A 25,740-nucleotide genomic window follows, 5' to 3' on the forward strand; every position below is an offset into this window, starting at 1 on the left:
TTTATCAATGATCTCTCCTTAGTTCCTCAGGCTCAGCAAATCTGTCCTTCGTTATCCCTGATACTATAACACAGTGGCAGGCAAATGGCTTCTGTGTGAATGGTGATGCTGGATTTGGCATTTCATCAACAGCTACCCTGGAAATCTCCCAACCTTTCTTTGTTGAAATGACCTTGCCTTTTTCAGTTGTTCGAAATGAACAATCTGATTTGATTGTCAATGTCTTCAGCTACCTGAACACATGTGTAGAGGTAAGTTGCTGCCTTTGACATGGAGACAAAAATCTAACATGGCCAAGAGATCCCTCAATGTTTTCCTTAACTATTGCCATCTTCTTTCTATTCAAGTGCAAAATGGTACTACAAAGTGATGAGACCTGTTTCCATATTCCCTGGACAAAAACTGTTGCTTTAATTCACAGCAAAGATTTAAATACTACTTGACAATGTCCTTTCATAATGATGAGTGTTCTACCCTATTTTTCTTCTTGTGAGAAGTCATTTGGTATCTTTAATTTTTGCCAACTTAAAATAGTTAACTTTCTCAAGAAGGGAAGAAGAGTAGTAACAGTAAAGTATTTAGAGTGTCACCCTCATTGCATGACTGTTTTTTTAGATTTCTGTTCAGTTGGAAGCATCCCAGGATTTTGAGGCAAATATCAGCACCCCTATAAACAATGGCAGCGAGGTTATCCAAGCTGGAGAGAAGAAAACATATGTCTGGACTCTATTACCTAAAATATTGGGTAAGCAGCTATGTATATGCCAATGTCTCATGGAAAGCCAGGGTCTTTCTTTTTTTTTTTTTTTTTTTTTTTTACTTTTAATTCCAATTAGTTAACATATATTAGTTTCAGGTGCACAATATAGTGATTCAATAATTCTATATGCTATTTAAGGCTCATCATGATAAGTATACTCTTAATCCTTGGGATGGGTAAAATAGGTGAAGGGGGAAACCAGCCTATTTTTATTCCTTTCATTTATTTCCCTTACACCTTCTGCACAAACAGAATTTTCTCCCTCCCCTTTTTTAAAATTCTCAATTAAAAATTCTATTTAAAAAAATTCTATTTTTATCATCTAATTCCAGTTGCTTATGCTTATGTAGAGCAAAACTACCATTCAATTGCATAAAAGCATAATGTGATTGAAATACAATATAAATGCCAATTTTCATGATTTATCAAATCCGCACATCATATACTAAAAGAAGATTATATTTTCATTAATGTGGCCTAGTTCCTTCACTTCTAACTTACTCCTTCGCCTATATCATAAACATGTAACCTACCAAAATTTCTCCTCAATCACAATGATTGCCAGGATTTGCAAGTTTACTAATTATATCATGAGACATCAAAAATACTGAACACTTGGATGGAGATCAAACACTGAGAAGAGTATTGTCTTCAAGCTTATACTGTCTGCAATATAGAAAAATAAATTTGAAAATATCTTGTTGAAAATATAAGGGAAAGGAAAGGTAAAAAGAATCTAGTAAACAGAAAACACTAGATGTGGTAGAGGCATGATATGCATTATCACTTATGTAAAATACTGTCATTAAATTTCCTTTATTTCATGTCCCATATTCATTGTATTATTTGGGACAGCACTGGGTTTACTTATGAGATCATTTTAGTTCACCTGTGAGGTTGGTCTGATTAAAACTAGTTTTCCTGTTAGATTTTGTTTCTCAATTGTTCTGACTATAGTAGGTCTTCAAAAATCTAAACCTGGCAATTAAGATAGAATACTACATGGCATTTTTTATGGCAACTTTTATGACACTAAGTGGGGGACATAGTTCTAAGAATGGAGAATCAAAGGCTTTCTTAAAAAGAAGCAAATGAGACAAAACACAACCATAAGCAAAAACAAGAATAGTAAATATATACTTATGTATATATTTATTATAGTATATATATTATATATATAATTTACTATATATAACTAGTTATATATTTACTATATTATATGTATATTACTATATATAGTATACTATATAATATATATACTATAATATATTATATATATATATATATATATATATATATATATATATATATATATATATTGGTGTTTAGGCATACAGTAATACTAAACCAAAAGAATGATCCTTTTCAGTCTTCTAATTTTGACAAGGAAACTGAAGATCAGTTTTAATTTCATGATCTGTGATTCACAGGAAGTTAAAAAAAAAAACTACTCCTTGCTAACACTAATTTAAATCTAACGCCCTTTCCACCATGTCATATTTTACTATTTTTGTTTGTTCAAATTTGGGGAAAGTTAGGAGTCCTGGTTATTTGATGTTTTGTCTGCATATTGGTCTATGTAACCTTCATAAACAATCAATTATCAGGGAATTGGCTCTGTTGGCTTTGCAAATTATTATTTTTCCTTAAAATTTCTTACTTTTTAATTAAGTAAATGAATCACTTATTTTTTGGTTGGTTGGTGTTTAAAATTTTTTTGTTTGAGTATAGTTGGCCCACAATGTTACATAAGTGTCAGGTGTACAACTTAGTGATTCATCATCACTATAGGTTATGCTGTGCTACCACAAGTATAGTTACCATCTGTCACCATACAAGGCTATGATGATATTATTATATATTCCCCCTATTGTGCCTTTTAGTCCCATGACAATTCATTCCATAACTGGAAGCCTGGATCTCCACTCCCCTTCACCCATTTTGCTCATCCTCCCCCACCCCCATCTCTCTGGCTACCATCAGTTTGTTCTCTGTATTTATAGGTCTGATTCTGCTCCTTATTTGTTTATTTATTTGTTTTTTGCGTTTTTAAGGTAATGAATCATTCATTCAATGTAAGGAATCTTGAAACAGGTAAAACAGAACATACCAAATTATCTTCAAGCAGGAGAAAAAGCAAGTTATTTTGGTCAAGCATAAATATGATGATAGTATTCAGTTCATTGGATTCAAGATGTGGTTCATTAGACTTTAATAATTTCCCTTTACAGATGGACCAGTCATCAATTTAACTTATATTCTGGAATGTTTTCCAGGTAAAGTGAATATCACTGTAGTTGCTGAGTCCAGACAAAGTAGTGCCTGCCCAAAAGAAGCAACTGAGCAGCAGAATCTAAACTGGAAAGATACTGTGGTCAAAAGTCTGTTGGTAGAGGTATGTACATACAAAAGTATCAAGCCCTTCCAGATAAGAAATAAGTTAAATATGTAAAGACATTCTTCTTGAATAAACTTGATTGACTACAGTTACTTTTGACACAATACATAACATTTTATATGAAATAAAACAGCAATAAAATTCATCCTTTCCTTAATTAATATCTGACCCCTGGATAGTAAAACTTAACACTCAAAAAAGGTTTGATGATATTTTCCTTCTCCTGACTCATGTTTCCTGTTGCTCTTCCCTTCCCTTTTTAAACCAACTCTCAAATCCAAGACAGATCTACTTGTCCTACACTCCCATGTAGTTCTCATCACCCTCAAAAAGAATTAACACTGGTCAGTGCGTAATTCTCATGTTGCCTCTTGGCCTGTCCCTACCCTGCAAAACATGTTCATTTGTCTATTGGAGATGCTAGACAGGATCAGAGGAGTGGAGATTGTCCCACAATGACATCAAAGTTATCTCTGTCTGAATTGTGGGAACACAAGGACTAAAGTGGGTACTATACAGTGATCTTCAAATTTAAACAAAAGGGAGCAACAAATGGATCATCTCCCAGGGACAAATAATGTGCCAATTGTGCCTATCTGAGCTGAGGCTTGATAACGTTTCCTACATAGAAGGTGACCCAGACTCATTTTGTGCTTTTTGTTTACTCTTTGACAGCCTGAAGGTATTGAAAAAGAAATGACCCAAAGTTTCCTTATCTGTACAAAAGGTAAGAGGATCCTTTAAGTGGTCAGATTGGTCCCAAAGAAAATTTATCAACAGAGTCAACTTATTTCCTCTCCTTCCACGTTGGTTCCCTTGCCATATTGAGTCATTTCAGTGATTACATTTTAAGGATCTAATGGAGGGTTACTTCATTTCACGCCTTATTTTCATTGTATAATTTTGGCTAACAAAAAGTATGAGAGGTTTTTTGGTTTTTTGATTTTTTTAGTTCACCTATGACATTGGTCTGCCACAGCCTATTTTTCCCATCTTATATATTTTTGGTTCCTCTTGTCATGTGATCGTGGCACAGTATTGGACAGAGGAAGATCATGATTATGCCCTTTGTACTCTTGGGATAAAGCAACTGAGAGCTACATCACTGTCCCTCCATCACCTGCTTTGTGGCCATCTTGTTGATGATGATCTGATTTTAGTGGGACTCTCCAAGCTTTACCTTTTGTGTGTGCTATTTTATATGTCACAGTCAGTAGTTTTTTTGCATTTTTTTGATACATAGAAGTTTAGGCACTAAACTAATGGAAGATAAGGGCCATTATCCAATACATAACATATATATACCATTTTCTGTATGTACCATGATTTTAAACTAGATCAGAGATGTCAGTTTTATCTTTTCTAACAAGAACTTGCAAAATAAAAGTAAATAATGGAATCTACTTCCTAATATATTGGTCCCACAGATCAGCTGCTACAGTTTATAAAAGAAAATTATCACATTATCTTTATCGATATTTTCTTTCTAGGAACCAAAGCCTCCAAACAGGTAGTTTTGGACTTGCCAAACAATGTAGTAGAAGGATCAGCCAGGGCCTTTGTCACTGTCATTGGTAAGTTCGTTAAATTTTGTCTTTCGTGATGCTTTGAAAATTTTGATTGAGATAATCTTTAAAAAATAATAATCCTTAAAATAACATGATGGAGAAATTTTTCTAAAGTATTAGCTGGAGGGAAGTACTGTTGAAGGTTCATCCTCTATGCTTGTTTCCATGTGGGATCTAAAGGAATTACAGTACCATTTTCAAGTCTATGTCCCGGGAAACACTTGTTTTGCTGGATGATGACTGGCATTTAGAAAACAAAGCCTTCTGTTATATAGCTCATTCTTCTGAAATATTAAATTCCCTTTTGAAGAATCAGAATAAATTCTGCTTGTTAAAGATGGTGGGAATTTCCTCAGTAACAGTAAAATATCATTTTATAAGAGGTAAACTTTTTTCTAGCATTAATACTTCTTTAGGAGTGATGGATTACAGTTCATAATCCACAGGGTCAGTTTCTTGAAGAACAAACAAGCAAACAAACACACATTCTAACTTCCTCTTCTCTCTGGTAATGAGATTTTCAGAAATATTTTTCATACCAGAAACTCCATTAACTTCACCTTTCATGCCTAACTTCTCTTTAGAATTACCTCATGAAAACTTTCCTTGTTTCCACCTTTTAAGTACAATTTAAAGTACAATAAATACTTAATATTAATAATAATATTAATAATATTTATAATATTATAAAATATATAAATATATAAATAATATATAATATTTAAAATAAATATTTAGCACTCAAAAAAGGTAATATTTAATATTTAATATTATTATTAATTAAATTATTATTAATTAAATATTAATATTATTAATAAAATAAATTTAATATTTAATATTTAAAATAAAAATATATAAAATATATAAATATAAATAATAATAATATTAATAATAAATAATACTTAAATAAATTTAAGTACAATTTAACTTCCACTATGTGTCTTTTATCCACAGTTATTAATGCTGAGATGCCAACTTATAAGCAGTAGTAACCTTCTGCTTTTCTTATTTTTAGGGGATATCTTAGGACTTGCCATGCAAAATCTGGAGAATCTTCTCCAAATGCCCTATGGATGTGGAGAGCAGAATATTGCCCTACTAGCATCAGATACCTATGTCCTTGACTATCTGAAATCTACTAAACAGTTGACAAAGGAAGTTAAATCTAAGGCTTTCTTTTTCTTGTCTAACGGTGAGACCATTTAAGTTATTTCTGTCCATAATAAATAAAATTAATTGTTACTAATACTACAATGTCATAAAGCTCTTACTGTGATATATTATCATGCGTGGGGGACAGTGGATCTGAACTCTGAACTGGGATGCTCTGAGTCCAAACTAGTCTTTTTTTTTTTTTTAATTCAGTATCTGTGTGGTCATATAGCTTCTCAATTCAGAACAATAACATCTCAAATTATGAGTCTAGTTTTTTTTAATCTGAATATTTTGCCAAGTTACCTTGTTCATTGCTGTTTTTCCTAATAGTAGCTATAAATAGTTCATTTATCAGCTTCTCATTTATCAGCTTCTGTTTGTTTGTTCAGTTGTGTTACATTGCAATGGAGTGATTGGATTTGTATATAGAAAAAGGATGTATAAATCTTGTAAAATATGATATCAAGGGATGTCTGGGTGGCTCAGAGGTTGAGTGTCTGCCTTTGGCTCAGGTCATGATCCTGGGGTCCTGGTATGAAATCCCACACTGGGCTTTCCTCAGGGAGCCCGCTTCTCCCTCTACCTATGTCTCTACCTCTCTCTCTGTGTTTCTCATAAAAAAATAAATCTTAAAATCTGAAAAAAAAAAAATGCTATCAAGGAAAGACCCAAGGGTATAATTTTCTTCAGGTTTTCTTTTCAGAAAGATAACACAAAAGAAAATTAACCTTAAGGAAACGGTATTAAACAATTAGTTAAGGGATCCCTGGGTGGCGCAGCGGTTTAGTGCCTGCCTTTGGCCCAGGGCGCGATCCTGGAGACCCGGGATTGAATCCCACGTCGGGCTCCCGGTGCATGGAGCCTGCTTCTCCCTCTGCCTATGTCTCTGCCTCTCTCTCTCTCTCTCTCTCTGATGTGACTATCATAAATAAATAAAAATTAAAAAAAAAACAATTAGTTAAGTGCCTATAATTACATATATATATATAGTCACATGTAATAAATATCTTGTCATAAAACCCCAGAAAGTAAAATTTATTTTTTCTCACTAAGAGTAGAGACTCTGAGTTTCAGAAATTAAAATTTATCAATCTAATAATTTATGTCTAAAACCCAAACACAGGGCTTGTACTATGCCATTCTTTTTCTTCTAATTTTCTTAGATTAAAAAAATAATTTCCTGATCTTTTACTTTAGGTTATCAAAAACAGTTGTCTTTCAAAAACTTTGATGGTTCATATAGTGTTTTTTGGCAGAAGAATCAGAAAGGAAGCATATGGTAAAGTATTTTCTTGAAAAAAAATTTTATCTTGAATTATATAGGAGTGATCTGAGGAGGGCTTGTGAGAGTCTAAGGGAGTTGAGTTTGGTAGGATTTGGAAGCAAAATGGGTTTCAAAGTGAATTTACAGAGATGAATCAGAGAAGCTAAAGTGTTTGATTATTCTAATTCTAATGCAACCATACACCTGGAGTGCCATGGCAATTTGTCAAGGAGTCTGATCATTCACTGACAATCCCCTGTACTTCCATAATCTAACCTTGTGGAAAGTGACACAGGCTGATCTGCACTTCTCAGAGACCTATGTAGAGTTAGGAGAAAGGAAAGCAAAACTAGAAAGCTCAAGGGGCACCTCGTTGGCTTAGTCAGTTAAGCATCCAACTCTAGATTTTGGCTCAGGTCATGATCTCAGGGTCTTGAGATCAAGCCCCATGTTGAGGTCTCCTTCACCCCCCCCCCCCGACCCTTCTCTGACTCTCTCCCTCTAAAACAAACAAACAAACTAGAAGCATCTGATTATACCCCCTTCATCTCCATGTATAGATAATCTAATGAACCATAAAGCAAGAACTTTGTCTGTAAACATGCTGAAAATGACCTACACTTCTTCTTTACATATTAATATTCATAACATTTTACTGACCCAAAGGAAAAAATGCACTATCAGTAAAGATCCTTTGCAGTTAATATTAGCCAAATTAGATGCATCTGTTATCCAAAGGGAACAATGGTAAGTGAATCTGTGGAATAGATGACATTTCTTTTTTACCTAACTTTTGTCTAACTAGTGATTTGCATTACAGGCTCAGTGCCCTTACTTTTAAGACATTAGAGAGAATGAAGGAATATGTTTACATTGATGAACACGTGCAAAGAGAGACTTTAATCTGGCTTTCAAGCAAACAGAACATAAATGGCTGCTTTGAAAGTGATGGCAAGGTTTTCAACAATGCCTGGGAGGTAAGAGATGAACACAATCAGGCTCTCCTTGCCCCTTTGCATTGCCTATCTTTCCTACCTCTGATCTAATTAATCTGGAACAGGGATATTTTCTGGTGAATATTACCCTTCTGAATCTGCCAGGCATAGGCCTGTAGTATATTGGTCAACAGCATCATTCTACTACATACTTGTTTACCCCATCTAGACTTAACTCCTCATGAATCTGCTGTTTGCTTCACTGTCTTTTGTTCTTCCATAGAACTAGTTTCCTTCAGTGTATAAACTGAAAACAGGAGAGAAGGAAGAAAAATCTGGGAAAATAGCATTCATAAATTTGGAGCCAGACAATATGTAAAGGATCCTAATCAGGATTCTTGATTAGGGAATCTATTCCTAGTAATGGATAGCAAGAAAATTCAGGAAACATATCTGGGAATTTATAGCATTTCAGTGAAACACTCTCCCAATACCTTCTCAAGTCAAAGCATAAAGACCTCGCTTGCCATAGGTCAAAATTCAAATGATATGAACTATCTCCTTAATGGTACCTACGCTTTCCCTTTCCCTATCCATATTTAGGTAAATTGCTAGAAATTTTCCCTTCTGATTTCCTTTCTTTGCAGATAGGTGTACACTTCCATTCCATCCCCTGTGTCTTTTATTCTCCTAATCTTTGTATTTTCCTTTGGAAACAACTCCTCTAATCATGATACTTTAACATGACCTATTCACTTGAAATATTCTGGGCTTTCCTGCTGTATCCTTCTTAATCATCATTCCTTTTCTTGGATTTGGGAATGTAAAGCTAATCCACTTCAAGATTTGGACAAATGGGGGATCCCTGGGTGGCGCAGCGGTTTGGCGCCGGCCTTTGGCCCAGGGCGCGATCCTGGAGACCCCGGATCGAATCCCACATCGGGCTCCCGGTGCATGGAGCCTGCTTCTCCCTCTGCCTGTGTCTCTGCCTCTCTCTCTCTCTCTCTCTCTCTGTGACTATCATAAATAAATAAAAATTTAAAAAAATATATTTAAGATATGGACAAATGGCCACTCTGTGTGGTATTCAATTTTAATGCAAATGGTTTTCAGATTGCTATACTTTTTGTAGTGTAGAAAAATGTCTTTAAATTATTCCAAATCTATTCTTCACAACAGTAGCTCCCTGGTAGAGAAGAGCCCTTGTTCTCATGTAGAAAATGAGAATTTTTCATGTTCTCTTCTAAAACATCTCTACATTTTTCTCCTTTGTGAATTCATTACTGACTACTGCTTCAGTTTGTCTGATCTTACCCAATCCCTCTTCCATAATTAAGTGTGTGTTTGTGTGTGCGTATCAAATTGGAAAAGAGTAAAAAGCAACGAAAAAATAAAAACCTATACTGTAGAGGAATGGTAATAGAACTTATTATAATTTAAATGGATTCCTGCATTTTATTTTAGTGTTTGCTTCTACAGTTATTTGTACCTTGAAAACTGAGCTCCTCAGATATTCATTTTCTGTAGAAGAAAGAGGTCATATTTTTGCTTAGAGAAAAAAAGAGGTTTATGCTAGATCAGTGGATCTCCAGTGCCAGCTGAATACTGTTTTGTTTGTATTAGTATCTTTAGAGCTCCATACAGCTCCCTCTGTCTTATTCTTGACTTTTTGAATCAGAATCTATGGTGTGAATGCTGGTTTACTTAATGCTTAAGTTCCCCACTGCATTTCTATTCACTGTCAGTTTACAAATTGCATAACTTATACATGCTTTTCTGATTTTATCCTCTAAGATTCTATGAGGGGACACCTGGATGGCTCAGTCAGTTAAGCGTCTGCTTCAGCTCAGGTCATGATTCCAGAGTCCTGGGATTGAGTCCCATGCTGGGCTCCGTGTTCAGAGAGGTCTCTCTCTCCTTCTGCCCCTCCTCCCTGCTTATGCTGTCTCTCTCACTTCCTCTCTCTCTCCTCTCAAATAAATAAATAAAATCATTTTAAAAAAAAAGAAATCTATGAGACCTAACTATTGTTACTTCTCAGGATACTTTTCCAGAAAGGTTCAGGCACCTTCCCAGAAACTTTCTCTCCAAGCAGCAGAAATTCTTTGCTTGCGTTTCCAAATTAACAACAAAGAGTAAAATAGAGCCATATGAATTGCTTGGAATTCATGCTCAAGATTAGGGCATAAATAGATGTGTATTATGTTTTTAATGTACTTGAGATTAATGGTATTTTTTATTTCAGTACTGTAATAAATCTTGATGGATTCTTATTCAGCATAGTTATTAACCATTTAATTTTAAAATTACATTTAAGATGATTTTATGAATAAGAGTATTTGTTCTACTGTTTTTTTCATACTTAGTTTCACTCCAGAAGAATAGCTTTTTTTATGACCTACTGTCCTCTGATTATTCCTTTGTGTTTAGGGTGGAGAAGAAGAGAACATTTTATTCACTGCATATGTTGTTGGAGCCTTCCTTGAAGCTGGACTCAATTTCACTGTATGGCTTCCCATCATCCTTGAATTCCAGTCACTTAAATGCACATTAAATTAATTATGGATTCAGAGTGATCTGAAATTCTCAGACTGAATGAAACATCAAGAGAGCATTTAATTCATTACCACCCCTTAAATGAATACTGCTCAAAGATTTTTTGATTCGTAGAAACTGGTGATGAGCACTCTTGAGTTTTTCTATAGGGAGAATACACAACTGCACACATACACAAGCTTTTCATACCATTTTGGGTATTGAAATAACTTCTGAAGTTTGGCCATGAATTTCGGGTGAAGAACCCCTATTCTATGTATAGGCATAACTTAATATTCTATTTGTCTAACCAATTGAGTGTGTAAACATTTTCAACTTAAGCATGATTCATATTGGCTACACTCCATCTCAAATTCAGATTATCTGACTCAAAAATCTATTTCTGAACTAAGATAGCAGGAATTTTCTGAGTCATTAGAATATGTCAAAAATCATCTTTAGAAATACAAACCTCTATTTTAGATATTAGAGTAAAATATCTTAGGTCTAAAAATAAATTCATATGCTTTGCCACATAGAAGAAGTACATATTATCAATTAAAATATTACTGAAGAGATATAAAACTACTATTTTCATATTATGTATATTTTATTTCCCAAATACTAATTTTGCCATTAAAATGAATTTTAACAATTTTATAAAGTATAATACATGTGTACATATGAACAGGTTTTTAGGTAAAATATACCTCAAGGATATACTATATAAAGAATGATTATTTTAAATATTCAGCAAGCTTATGAAGTATTCTGATATATTTTTAAAATATATTATCCCTCACCTTAACTAGTTTCCTGCTCTACGAAATGGACTCTTTTGCCTAGAGGAGGCACTGGAAGATGGTGTCACCAATGGCTATATCCATGCAATTCTAGCTTATGCTTTTGCATTAGCTGAAAGAGAGAAGCAAGTGGAATCCTTACTCCAGATCCTCGATCAATCTGCTACCAAAACAAGTAAATATTATTATTCACTTTTACTAATGGGGATGACCTTGAGAATAAAGCAATGAAACTTACTTAGCAACCATATAGGAACCCTGTCTTCACTGATAAGTTTCTATTTCTCTTCTGGGGTTTCTCAATGGCCCCTTTATCTCTGAAGAACATTACATATTTTCTACTTCCTTCTTTCTCCTTTCAACTAGTTTCTCTTCAAATGAGTGAAATAAAGGAAATCAAGCATTGTGATCATGCCATAGACCAAAAGTACTGTTTGTGGGATTTAATCACATACCACTTTTAACCTTAGGAAGTTGCTATTGGAGGCTTATTAGTGTGCTAGGGCCTCCATAACAAAATACCACAGACCAGGTTCCTTAAACAACAGAAATAAATTTTCTCACAGTTCTGGAGGCCAGATGTCCAAGATCAAGATGTCAACAGGTGTGGTTTCTTCTAAAGTCTTTCTCTTTGGCTTAGAAGATTTGGACATCTTCTCCTTCTGTCTATACACGGCCTTTCCTCTGTGTGCCTGCCTATCTGGTGTCCCTTTTGTGTGTTCAAATTCCTCTTCTTATTGGAACACCAGTCATACTGGATTAGGGCCCACCCAAATAGTTTCATTTTAACTGAATCACCCCTTTTAAAGGCCTTATCTCCAAATACAGTCACAATCTGAGGTACTGGAGATTAGGACTTGAAATGTGAATTTGAAGGGGACTCATCTCAGCCCATAGCAGAGGTCAGGAATGGAAATTGCACTGTTCTTATGAGTAATTAATGGTGTTTATAGGGACTGTGTGAAAATTCTTCCTTTTCCTCAGATAATGTGATATATTGGGAAAGGGCAAAGAAACCCAAGACAGACACATCCCCATCCTTTATTCCTCATGCACCTTCTGCTGAGACCGAGAAGACTTGTTACGTGCTATTGGCTGTTCTTTCCAAGAAAACTCCTGACCTCACCTATGCGAGTAAGATTGTGCAATGGCTTGCCCAACAGATGAATTCGCATGGGGGCTTCTCTTCCACTCAGGTGATTGATTGTTCTTGATAATAATAACAATATGTGTAACACAAAAGATACTACTTTTCAATAATCTAGATAGCAAAGGTAATCATAGAAAATGCTTTCTGAGATGAAGAATATTCGATACTATGTATTCTATTATTAGTCAACAACTATTTATTGGGCTGTTGTTGTGTAACAGACACTCTAGGAAGAACTCTCTATTGGTATAAATGAATAAACTAAAGCCTGTTTTCAAGGAATTTATTACTAATTTCTACTTTCACGTATACAGTAGAAGTAGAATACAGGTCTAGAAGAGATTGTTGTCATAAGCACTGGAGTCTTGATGATAAGTTAGATATCCAATGATACTATATATCAACCAGGAAAAAAATATTTCCCTCTGTTTCTGTGATATATACATTGGGAACAACAATGAAAGGAATGAGTAACAGAAGAAATGGGTATAAAAAGAATAGTGGTTTGTGTCTTAACGGAAAAAAATTAAAATTGAAAGAAATGCAGTTTCATTCCCTCAAAGGAAAGCTTTACTTCCCTCCTTACTTTCTTTACTGTAGTCTTACTTTCTGAATAAAACCATATTAGTGTATCTCACAACATCCTTTTCTGATTCTGAATACTTTCTTCAAAGATCAATGGGCATAAGCATTATCCAAGGTAACCAAAATACTTAGCAAATGGACATAATGGAAATATCATATGATAATATAATATTATATTATGTCAATTTTTATAAAAGATTTGGCACTATTTTCAATGCAGAGATTACACTTTGTAAAATCCTTGGACTACTAAAATCTGAATTTGTTGAGGGAGACTAAATGACAACAATTGCATAGCAAATGTATTTTTCTTTTTATTTCTTTTTTTTTTTTTTTGCAAATGTATTTTTCTATTGTTTAGGATTTGGTTCTTGGCGTTCTGTTGACCTGTCATAGGAATATTTTTATGAATCTACTTAAAGCTAATGGCCAAATGATGACTAATATGGCATCATAACAAGCTGAGATCTTTGCTTCTACTGTTCTTTGCAGGACACTGCTGTCTGTCTTCTTGCTATGACCCACTATATGAAGTTCACCTTCTCTAATGATCAAAACACTGTCACCGTAAGCGGTGAAGAATCCAATGAGATGTTCCAGGTCAACGGTGACAATCGCTTATTGGTCCAGCGTTCTGAACTAAAAAAAGCACATGGACAATACACACTAGATGTGGAAGGACAAGGTTGTGCATTTATCCAGGTAATAGAATCTACCTGAGACAAAGATAAATATTTTCCAGTTAAAGAGCTAGACTATCCTTTCAGTCACAGATGGAGTGTTATTTTCCATTGTGTATTTCCATTATTATCTCTGTTCTTTCTCTCATTGATATTTTCTATTCAATAGTTGAAAATGCAAGTTATTTTACAAAAAGATACTCTTAAGCATAGCTAGATAACTGAGGTTTCTTGAAGAGCATCACTGTTAGAAAGCATTCTGATGTTTCCATTATGTCAAGATTATTTGTTTATGTAAAGACTCTTGGGTCTACTGAAACCTGGATAATTACATTTTGCCTTATTCCCTAATGATAAAAATGTAAAAAAAAAAAACTGCAGTAATAATGAAAATAGAGAAAAGTCCTTCAGTTCTTACTACAGGATATATGAATGGATTTTCTTCTGATTTGGCATTCTTTCTAGGTTACCCTGAGGAATAATGTACTATTACCTAAAAAAGCATCTGGATTTTCCCTTTCCTTGGAAATAATCAAGAAAAACTCTTCAGATACATTTCAGAGATATTTTGACCTGATAGTAACCCTCAAGTAAGTGTTCCATTTTGTTATCAACTCCTGGGTTAGAGAGATCCTGAGTAATAGATTAAAAAATAATTGTTTTTTTTAAAAAGTAATTGTTTCAAATACTAGCAAAATAAATATTAATAATGGTGACCACAATGAGTTCATATGTTGGTGGTGACATTTCTATAGCATAGTCTCTTTCTAGCTCTGTGTGTACATCACAGTGCAGTGCTTATGCAAGTGAGAATTGTACTGTAGGCAAGTATGAATTTGAAAGCTTCTGCATCACTGATATTCCAGAAATGCCTCCGTTGTTTCATGTTTATGGAAGTACCATTGGATTTGGACAATGGAGGTGCCAAAGACAGGCACAGGTGGGCCAGCATGAGAAAACTTATGGACGCTTATTCTCTAACTGTATAGAGCAATATTTTAGATTTTTATTTTTTGGAGTAGATAAAATAATTTTCCTGAGTTAAAATATAATTTATAGGTGCCAGAGAGTTTTAGTCCTCATTAATACATGGGGAAACATTGAATACAATTCATTTGGGGGATTTTTCCTAGGATTTCCAAATGAAATCTCTTAAACATCAGAGCTAAGATAAGAACTGCATACACCATGGAACTCTCAATTTTGTGTCCCAACAATGCTATCCAGAGTTAGGGACATAATCTACATGACTTGGGGACATGGCTACTCTAAATTTCTACCAACACCTTGCTTTCTAAACAAAGATATCCTTTAAGTATTATGCAAATCTAAGGCTAACATAAGTATATGTGATACAAACTTATCAGCTTTGTTTATAAGCTATGACTTTGAGGCCCCGAGGAAGCTTAAAAGAGATTGGGGAGATTCCAGGTGCAGATAATTCACTCTTTATCCCAATTTATATGTCCCTTGTCTTTCTAATTGTTCCTATTCTCAGATGTTTGAGAATCACTTTCTTTAGGTGTTCCCTCTTCAGTTTTTTACCTTTGCTCCAGATATATAGCCAGTTGGTATCTATGTATCCACCATCCTTGCCATAAGATAGGTCACTTTTTTAGGCTATTGTCTAAACTTGTGTTGTTTTTAAATTTCAGGTATACTGGAATTCACAATAACTCCAATATGGTCCTTGTTGATGTAAAAATGCTGTCAGGATTTACTCCAGTCATGGCATCCATTGAGAAGGTAAATAACAGAAGACTACACTTTCAGTCCAGAAAAAGAAATTGTGTATAGATACAGTAATTTGTTAGCCAAACAAAGTCATGTAATTCTTCCTTTACATAAATATACTCAAAGTTCATTTTTATTTTTGCTATAACACTGGAGAAACAAGTATTCTTAATTTGAAGCAATTGGCAGTCATTTTTCCCATAGGTCATAATTTAGTTCTTTATTTAGTCCCTACTTGTGTTTATAAAAAATATCATGGCACAGACAACATCCATAATATAGATACCTGAAAACTGGTTAAGTAAAAAACATGAAAATATTCAATACCAGAGGTATTCTTTAATATTTTAATCTCCATCCCTCCCTGCCAATTTCTATAAAGCTTGAAAACAATGGCCAAGTGATGAAGACTGAAGTCAAGAATGACCATGTTCTTTTCTACTTGGAAACTGTAAGTTGAGTAATAATTTTTTCCCCATGGCTTTCTTTTCTTTTCTGAATGTCCTTGGATGCTTGTATTTTATTCATATGTAAATGAACATATCCAGTTGACCCTTGATCAACACAGGTTTGAACTGCATGGGTCCACTCACACAAGACTTCTTTTTTATAAATGCAGTACAAAACTGTAAATATATTCTCTCTTCCTTATGATTTTTAATGACATCTTCTTTAGCTTGCTTTATTGTAAGAATACAGTATATAATACATATAACCTACAAAATATGTCTTGTTTATGTTATTGGTAAGGTCAATAGTAAGCTATTAGTAGTTCAGTTTTTGGAGAGTCAAAACTTATATCAGATTTTCAACTGTGCAGGGAGTTGATGCCCCTACAGAGGGTCAGCTGTATATATGACAGAGTTAGTCAAAAAATATGGGACATTAAAGGTGATCAGTGCTCTTCAATCCCACTGATAATCTATCTTCTCCCCACTAACTCTAACATTATTTTATATATGCTTTTGCTACTTGACTAGGTGACTCTCAAGTCAGAACTATCATTTCCCTGTTTTTCATTCCTCACGGCATCTAACATGGTATGGTTACAGAGCAGATGTATAATTCTTTTATAGTTTGGCTTGAGCTCCAACAAAGGCTAGCAAGAGTTTTAGAGTCATCCCTTCTATGTGTACATCATGACCATTCACACCTGCATTACCCTAATGCTTTCAATTAGATTTCTTGGACCTCAATATAAGAAATGGAACTTAAAATTTCATATAATTTAATATCATTTAACTCATTATTTTGTCATTATGTAAGATCCTGATACCCTAGATCTATTTAATTAAGTAAATAATGAACTCCCAGAGATAATTTGTTCTGTGATTTTCTTTTTGTTGCTGATGTATTTATACCTAATGTATTTATAATTTGTGTCTTTGTGTGATGCAGACCTGACATATTTATAATTTGCATCTTTACAGGTTTTTGGGACAGCAAACCACTTTACTTTCACTGTTGAGCAAACCAACTTTGTGTCCAACATTCAGCCAGCCCCAGTTATGGTCTATGATTATTATGAAAAAGGTAGGCAAGCAATGCCTATGTCCTAAAGCTACTGACTTCCTGAGCCTCTACATTTTCCAAAATCATCCTCCGTCATCAAAGACTAAATGATGACTGCTTTTACTTTATATATTGATTTTTTTCTCCCTACTATAAATTTTGTCTGGGCCATTTTCCAGTTACCAGAGTTTTTCAATGCCTAGAATCCTTGTGATGTGAGAGGGCTCCCCTTTAACTTGAGATACTTGCTGAGCTTTAAGATCTCTTTGTTGTTATTTTTGTTGTCAATGCCAAGAATTACATTTCATGCTACCTTTATGGACGTTGATTTGAGAAGGGGGGGAATATTTTGAAATGTTATAGGAAAGTCTTGATAGATTAATTTCCAAAACAATTATTCAGATGTATAAAGACCATAAAAATTTTCCCTGGAAAGTCAATGCTATTAGTTTCTCATTGAATGCCATACAAAGTCTGTCAAGTATTTGAATTCCTGCTCTATCATTTACTAATTGAATGTACTTCATTAAATACCTTAAGCTTAAATAGGATATTTTTGGATTTAGAAATTGGGGAAGTGATTGATTGTCTTGTAAAGATTTTGGAAAGATTAGGCCTGATGTACCTATATTGTCTGACATAATCTGGTTATAGAAAGTTGGAGATTTAAGATGGGTGAACTTACTCTTTATTTTCCAGATGAATATGCCCTTGTTTCTTACAACATCAATAGTGTTTCAGCTTCCCAGTAAGACAAAACAAAGCCCAGGAAGAGGTAAGAAAATTACAAATATTGAAAACATTGAAACCATTGAAAATACATCTGGTACTAAAAGGAAAACCTAAAAAAAATACAATGGATGAAGCAAAGAGAAGTCTGTGATACATCACAGAGTTTGAATAGTTTATGTGTTCTAGATGCGTATTATGATAGTCATTAAGATTTTATTTTCTTCAAAATAGCTTTAAAGAATTTACAACTATATGGGACACCTGGGTGGCTCAGTTGGTTAAGTGTCTGGCTTTGGCTCAGGTCATGATCTCAGTTTCCTGGGATCAAGGCCCATATCATGCTTTCTGCTCATCGGGGAGTCTGCTTCTCCTTATGTGCCCTCCCTCTCTCCATCTTTCTCTCTCTCAAATAAATAAATAAAATCTTTTTAAAAAAAGAATTTACAAAAAAAAAAAGAATTTACAACTATATATGTGACTTTTACTGATGTCTCATTTTTAAAAATCACTCATCTTTGTTTTATAAAATCGATAGGTCATTAAATACATATGTACCTATATTTATACATATTCACATATATATCATATATGTATGTGTGTGTTTGTGTATGTGTGTATGTATGTATGTTTTCTTAGCTATATATATATGTATACACACACACACACACACACACACACACACACACACACATAGTTATTCATCGTTTAAACTCTGTTTTTATATCCCAGGTGGAAAGCTATTTACTATGAACTAACTCATTCTTCTTTTTTTTTTTAATTTTTTTTTTTATTTATTTATGATAGTCACACAGAGAGAGAGAGAGAGAGAGGCAGAGACACAGGCAGAGGGAGAAGCAGGCTCCATGCACCGGGAGCCTGACGTGGGATTCGATCCCGGGTCTCCAGGATCGCGCCCTGGGCCAAAGGCAGGCGCCAAACCGCTGCGCCACTCAGGGATCCCCTAACTCATTCTTCTGTATCAAACCTGGAAGAAAACCATGAACGACCTCCTGTACTGAATATACTGCAATCTGCCATGACTTCTTATCAGATTTTATTTCATTATTATTCCATAAAATGCTCTCATTTCTCATCTAAGTCTGTGATTTTCTTTTCTTTCCGTATATTATACAGAATTTTCATCCTAGAAAACTCAAGATTTTCTTTGAAGACAACTCTCATAATTTGCTTTATTGTCATCAATTCTAAATTTAAGCTTTTAGACATTGTGATGTACATAATATGGAATCCTCCAACATACAGAGAAAAAGAGAGAAAGCCAGGGTCAGTGGACATGAGGGAAAGAGACTAAGTTGCAGAGGACTTCATTTGAGCTCAAGGAAATAAACACATGCAACACAAAACACACAGAGTCTTCTCCATGAAAGATCATCAAAGAATGGGGGAAAAATACTAAGGAAGTCATAAATGAATTGATGGATTTATTGAGTTTCCACACATGATTGAAAGGGTAATCCAAGGGCATTTTATCTTTTTTTTAAGATTTTATTTATTTATTTATTTATTTATTTATTTATGAGAGACACAGAGACATAGGCAGAGGGAGCAGCAGGCTCCCTATAAGGAGCCCAATGTGGGACTCGATCCTAAATCCTGGGATCATGGTCTGAGCTGAAGGCAGACACTCAACCACTGAACCACCCACACGTCCCAAGGGAATTTTATCTTTTTAAAAAGCATTTTTATTGTACTAATTTTGTCTCTTATTACTGAAAAGCAACATTCGATGTCTATCCTTTGCTCAACCTAACCCTACTGATAAAGCAATAAATTAATATTGAGAAAACAGAGGCAGGAAGAAATTAGAGAAAATAAGGATAGAAATGAAAACAATTTCTCTACTGACTTTAATACAGGCTTCTAACCCTGCTGAGAATACTGGTACAGGCAAGAAAAAGATACAGATTAGTTCTCCAGCTGTAGGGTTAAAAAAATTGGAAACAGTGTTCTGTCATCAGTGCCCCACAAATTAAAAATACAGTGTCTTAATAGATGATGATTAGACTTACTTATTTTTGTAGTCTCTCTGCCCAGTGTCTACTGCTTATAGTGCCCACGTTATAACTTGGCCCTTAATAAATGTTTATTAATCGATTTATCATAGATAAACTGCTGGTGTCAATCTATATCTGGTGCTACAAAAGTTTATTTCATTGTGTTAAGAATTTTTTTATGCCTTCTAAGTTTTCTTATTTTATCAAAACTTGGCACATCATATGTTTATATATGACATCAGTATTCATAGTTTTTAAAAACACCCTAGGCTCTATACATACTCAAGAGTTTCACTCAAGGAAAATATGACTCTTCTAGTACATTTTATGCTAAAGGTTCAAGTAAAATGAAGGGAATTTACTTTGTGGTAAATAATGTCTTTTTGTGGGAAACTTCTTTTTTGCCTAAGTAAATAATTCTAAATCCCCATTTTACTTAGCATATATTCAATAGTTAGTCTGCTGGTATAATAAAATTGTTTTTCAAATTCTAAGCAGCCAAAGAGGTTATGGGGAGGCCTGCTACCAGCTATGCCTCAAGGCACAGATAAAGTTTAGAATTTAATGTTTATACTTGCAAAATTTCTTGGTAAGTATGAAAGATGACAGGGAACTGGGATCTAAATATATTCTAAATAATAAGACTATTAATGAACAATATAGCTCTGTTACTTGCCCCTTGCATTGAAACCTCTTTCTAGTTTATATTGGACAGACAACCAAAATCATTTCCTTGGTCTACATTTGAATATAAAATGGGACATACCAGATGTTCTAGTTTAGAGTGTTGAATGGGAAATGCCAAGTTTCAATGTGACTGTGTGTGTTTCTGTGTACACGTGTGTATTTAAGAAGGGATCTTTAGTAAACTAGACCGCCATGGACTATTTCATGGAGGATGATGTATAGCTCTGATCTAGATGAGGCTCGTGTTATCCAAGTATCACATGACACTTGCCCCTCTTGCCCCTCTATACCAAAGTACTTGGACAACAGGAATAATTCATTCCATCTATCATGTTTTTATGTAGTCATTACACCCTTTTTGCATTTTGAAATAAGTTATGTATACATTTAACAAGTACATGAAATACCAAGCCCTAACATCCTCTTTACTGTCTCCTAGAAATCTCATCCTTTTCGTTCTCCTCCTCTTTCTATCAGCTTTTTCCCTTTTATCTCCCTTTTATCTACTTTTCAGCGTCCGTGAATCCCACTGTCTATTGTATATTAGTCAAATGTCCCACAGACACCTCAATGATATCCATCATTTACCCCTAAACCAGGTTCTTTTACTGAGATACCCTATCTCAGTGTGTGACAATATCATCACTAAAGAATTATCTAAGTATCTCACCTCGTCCCTCACATTCTACTCATTCATTGTTGATAATGACCCAGTGTTCACCTACCAAATGAATAACTCATTGATCCACTTCCTTTTATCCACACTGCCATGCTGTTTTAGTTCAGACCATCAGTCTTGAGTGCCTATGTGCACCAAAAACCTCTTCTGGTCAGTCAGGCTATATTGGTAAATGAAAATAGTAAGAAATGGCTATCCTTGTGGAGCTTACATTTCAATGGGAGAGATATACAATACATGTAATATAATCAAACAATAAATGTAAGCATAAAATCAGCAACATAGATAAGCAAAATTTAAGAAATTGGAAGGTGATAAGTGTTGTTGGAAAATAAAAACTGTAGAGATGGGTAAGAGGATCCAGAATGTCCAGGGAGATGGGATAAGGAGAAGGATTGAAATACTAGGTAGATTTACGTTCAACCTCATTGAAGCAGTGACATTTGAGCAAAGATTTGAAGGAGGTGAGGAAGTTAACTGCATAGATGTCTGAGACAGTGAGAAAAACTAGAAAAACAGGAACTTGTGTTTAGCTCTGGCCTCGGGCAGGGTACTTTTAGATGAATTATAACTATTAAGCCAATCACATTATCACAGTTCCCACTGAAAGGGAGTGGTGTCTGTGGGGTCTAGGTTCCCTACAATATAGACTCTGAGGTAAAGATTTGTGGGTAGGGAGTTTGACTAAAGAGGGCTTTAAAGAATAACACCAGTGGAGGATAAAAGAATCTGGATTATACAGAGAGAAGAGTTGAGCTGTGATGAATCCCAATAAAAATCCCAGACCATTGAGCTCTTTGGTGCTAGAATGGGTCTTTAGAATTCTCCCATCTTAAGGTAAGGGAGCTAGGTCTTTATAGCATCAAAGCACCCATTATGGAATATTACTCAGCCATTAGAAACGACAAATACCCACCATTTGCTTCAACGTGGATGGAACTGGAGGGTATTATGCTGAGTGAAGTAAGTCAATCGGAGAAGGACAAACAGTGTATGTTCTCATTCATTTGGGGAATATAAATAATAGTGAAAGGGAATATAAAGGAATGGAAAAGAAATGTTGGGAAATATCAGGAAGGGAGACAGAACATCAAGACTCCTAACTCTGGGAAACGAACTAGGGGTGGTGGAAGGGGAGGAGGGCGGGGGTGGGGGTGAATGGGTGGCGGGCACTGAGCGGGGCACTTGACGGGATGAGCACTGGGTGTTATTCTGTATGTTGGTAAATTGAACACCAAAAAAAATTAATTTATTAAAAAAAAGCACCCATTATGGGATACCTTAAGGGGATGAAAAGTCTCTCTTATACTGAGGGAGATTTTCAGAGCTGAATTCATCTGAGAGCCAACAGCATTTCTAGCAGCTGGGATTATGAGTATTTCTGCCATAGAGAATATCTAAAGGACACACCACAGATCACTACTTTGGTCTAGCACTGAGATATAAGAACCAAATCAGACTAAGGACCTATACAAGGATGTCTCCTGGTATAGCATCTGGAATGACTTTGCTCCTTGGTAGAAAAGGAGAGAAAGGAGAGAGAGAGAGAGAGAGAGAGAGAGAGAGAGAGAGAGGTATTCAGGAGATTCAGGAGAAGAAAACTCTTTTTCTGCTGACCCTCTTCTTTAAGATTGAGATATTATTGGGAATGCATAATGTTTGCTACTGTAGAAGCCAAGCTGCCACTAAAGAGGCAAAAAAAAAAAAAAAAAATACTGACCCACCAAGTGGCAGAGAAGAAAGAATGAAAGAAATGCCTTGAGGGCATGGTAAGCTGCTGAACCAGTGCTAATACCACCCTCCTCAGAATTTGTGCCAGAAGAGATAAATGTTTGATATTTTTAAGATCAGCATTCTGTTACATACAGCTCTTAAAGATTTTCTCATCTTTTTTTCCCAATTCTTTGCCTTTTTTTTCCTATCATATTTTTATATAGAATTTGTAATGTCCCCTTTTTAAAGTTCTTTCTAGATTACTAACCCCAGGGAAATCATTTTGAAGAGGGGCTAGTACGCGTGCTGATTGACATGAACCCCCCTATTGTTCACAGTAATGTTCTTCACAATGAGAATTTTTTTTGGGCGGGGAGCTGTGCATGCATGCATATGTGTGATATCTTGATAGGGACTTTTCCAGGGTTTTCTAAGTGTCAGGCACTTTAAATATATTAATTTATTTAATCCCCACAACAAGCCTATAAAATATTGTTATTATTATTCTTGTTTATGGACAAAGAAAGAGAAACACAGGGAATTTAAGTAACTTATTCAAGGTCTTTCCTCTGTTAAGAACTAGGATCCAAACACTGGCTTTCAGACTCTAGAGACTTTGCACTATAACTGCTTTGCAAAGAAAGGAAGGAAAATTCTATACACAAATCACATACTAATATTGAAAAGACGAGTTGAGTAAATGTGTTTTCCTATGGGCTACAATAAAAGTAGAGCTTTATTTGTGTAAAGAGGTTGCATTTATTGCAAACCATTCCCAGCATGGTGCATTCATTCCCAGTCACACTCTGCCTTAAAGACTAAGTATGCCTCCACTGGCAAAAAGATTCTGGAAATTTTTATAACTTGCTAGAGAAACTTTGATGCCAAAATCAAAACAAGTTTACAGACACCTTATTATTTTCTGTAACAGTACCTCAGAAGAGAACACTGTGAGCTTGCTACCCTTGACAGAGCCCCACCGCAGGCACATACTCTGTGGGTCTTCACACAAAGAGAGGTCTGAAAGAAGAACACAGATGAGCATTGCTTACCATCTACTGCATGAAATATCAGCCTACTGAGGTTATGGGTAGAATTCTCGTCATGAACAGGTTCTACAGAGGGCAGGACAAGTTCTCATTTGTTACGTGACTCGTGACTTGTACTAATTTCCTGGCAGATTTCTTTAAGTCCTTTAGCCTCTACCCTAACACTGAATGTTATGCAAAGTAATGATAGTTAAAGTTGGCAAAATGGTTAGGGAACTTCCCAGAAGTTTCATATTTTATTTTTTTAAGATTTTATTTATTTATTCATGAGAGACACAGAGAGAGAGAGAGGCAGAGACACAGGCAGAGGGAGAAGCAGGCTCCATGTAGGGAGCCCAACATGGGCCTCGATCCTGGGTCTCCAGGATCTCGCCCTGGGCTGAAGGCGGCGCTAAACCGCTGAGACACCCAGGCTGCCCTTTTTTTTTTTTTTTAAGATTGAAGTTTCATATTGTAATGTTAAAAATTATAGATACCACCTGAGGACCTGTACTTTAAAGAAAATGAAGCAAGAAAGGAAGAACAGAAGAGAAGTTACACTTCAAAACTAACTAACTTTGGAACTGAGAATATATTTTCACTAAGATGGGAAATATAATTTCCTCTTTCTTATTTTGACTTTTCATGAGTATTTATTATCTACTTACTTTTTATTAGTATATATTGCCTATATACTTTTCAATAATTTTTCTATGTAGACAACAGTAACTGGATATAAAATGTCTTTGTGTAGTAAATATATGAATATATTGAAATAAAAGCACACAGTATCAATAACTGCAATATATTCATAAATATACAGACTTGGACTTACATCTTCTTTATATTTCATTTGACTATTACTGGACTCATTCTCTTGATTTTATAAAGGAAGCCACTGCTCTTTTGAAAACATTTACCATAAAGGAAATTCCAAGATACATTTTAGACTAGAGCAATGACCTTGAAAACAGATTTTGTTTGGAATTCTTTATTAGTAACTACAAGGAAGCCTTATTCCAACATTGCACATTTATTCTTCATGATGAAATAAATCTCTGCTTTACAGGATGAAAAAAATGTACACTGGAATGTATGTGAATAGAAAAAGGCGAATTTCCCATATGTTGGAAGTGTGACACCAATTTTGCCTGATGAAAAACCCAAGCTGAGAATCAGAAGCAACTGTTCAGCATTCCCTGTTGAAATGGCATTCTTATTCATTGAATTTATCCCAAAAACATTGTGTGTGTGTCTGTATTTTTGTGTGCATACATATTTCTGTTATTGTTACTATTTCACATTTAAATTTCACATTTAAACAGCTAGATAACTATACCAAATTTAGAGGGTGTATTTGGGAGATACACACACGCACATGTGTATGTGCACACATATACACACAATGGCTATTCTGCAAAATTCACTTTGGAGGTCCCAGGAGGACACCTCAAAACAAGAAGCAATCATAGTCTCAGTCAGATGCAACTGAACTACAATCAGAGGCAAGTATAAGTAGATTAAGAGAATCACTCTCCGAGTATCATAATTCCATGGAAAAAGAAAATAAACCATAATTCCAAACATAAGTCCCAGATAGAAAATTATAAGGGTAGATACTACAAATTTTTGTTGCTAATTGGCAATCTAGAGAATTCTCATATGGGGAAGTCTCTTTAGTTAGCTTAAAGGTAGATATATATTTATTTATCAGAGGGGTAGCTATTCAAATATTTAATAATTATGATTGTCTCTGCCAAATCAGGTCAGATTACATGTACATGTGTAAATATAAATTCAATTCACC

General features: G+C 34.8%; 1 protein-coding gene across 2 annotated transcripts in view; it reads left to right on the forward strand.

Moving 5' to 3' along the window:
* Positions 1 to 25,174, forward strand: part of LOC112917506 (ovostatin homolog 2-like) — a 51,682-nt gene extending 26,508 nt beyond the window's left edge. The window contains exons 19-36 of one of the 2 annotated variants that reach the window (XM_072766048.1): positions 23 to 251; positions 616 to 745; positions 3,037 to 3,155; positions 3,834 to 3,885; positions 4,649 to 4,732; positions 5,742 to 5,918; positions 7,079 to 7,160; positions 7,966 to 8,122; positions 10,511 to 10,585; positions 11,428 to 11,593; positions 12,403 to 12,614; positions 13,646 to 13,855; positions 14,299 to 14,423; positions 15,489 to 15,579; positions 15,950 to 16,018; positions 16,998 to 17,100; positions 17,779 to 17,854; positions 25,003 to 25,174. In XM_072766048.1, coding sequence (XP_072622149.1) covers positions 23 to 251; positions 616 to 745; positions 3,037 to 3,155; positions 3,834 to 3,885; positions 4,649 to 4,732; positions 5,742 to 5,918; positions 7,079 to 7,160; positions 7,966 to 8,122; positions 10,511 to 10,585; positions 11,428 to 11,593; positions 12,403 to 12,614; positions 13,646 to 13,855; positions 14,299 to 14,423; positions 15,489 to 15,579; positions 15,950 to 16,018; positions 16,998 to 17,100; positions 17,779 to 17,831 — 2,134 coding nt within the window. In that variant the 3' untranslated portion in view covers positions 17,832 to 17,854; positions 25,003 to 25,174. Of the gene's footprint in view, positions 1 to 22; positions 252 to 615; positions 746 to 3,036; positions 3,156 to 3,833; positions 3,886 to 4,648; positions 4,733 to 5,741; positions 5,919 to 7,078; positions 7,161 to 7,965; positions 8,123 to 10,510; positions 10,586 to 11,427; positions 11,594 to 12,402; positions 12,615 to 13,645; positions 13,856 to 14,298; positions 14,424 to 15,488; positions 15,580 to 15,949; positions 16,019 to 16,997; positions 17,101 to 17,778; positions 17,855 to 18,615; positions 18,905 to 25,002 lie in introns of those variants that run through there. The other variant, XM_072766049.1, reaches the window with a different exon arrangement.
* Positions 25,175 to 25,740: the final 566 nt, after the last annotated feature.

The sequence above is a fragment of the Vulpes vulpes genome, chromosome 8 (assembly GCF_048418805.1).
Source record: "Vulpes vulpes isolate BD-2025 chromosome 8, VulVul3, whole genome shotgun sequence".
NCBI lineage: Eukaryota > Metazoa > Chordata > Mammalia > Carnivora > Canidae > Vulpes > Vulpes vulpes.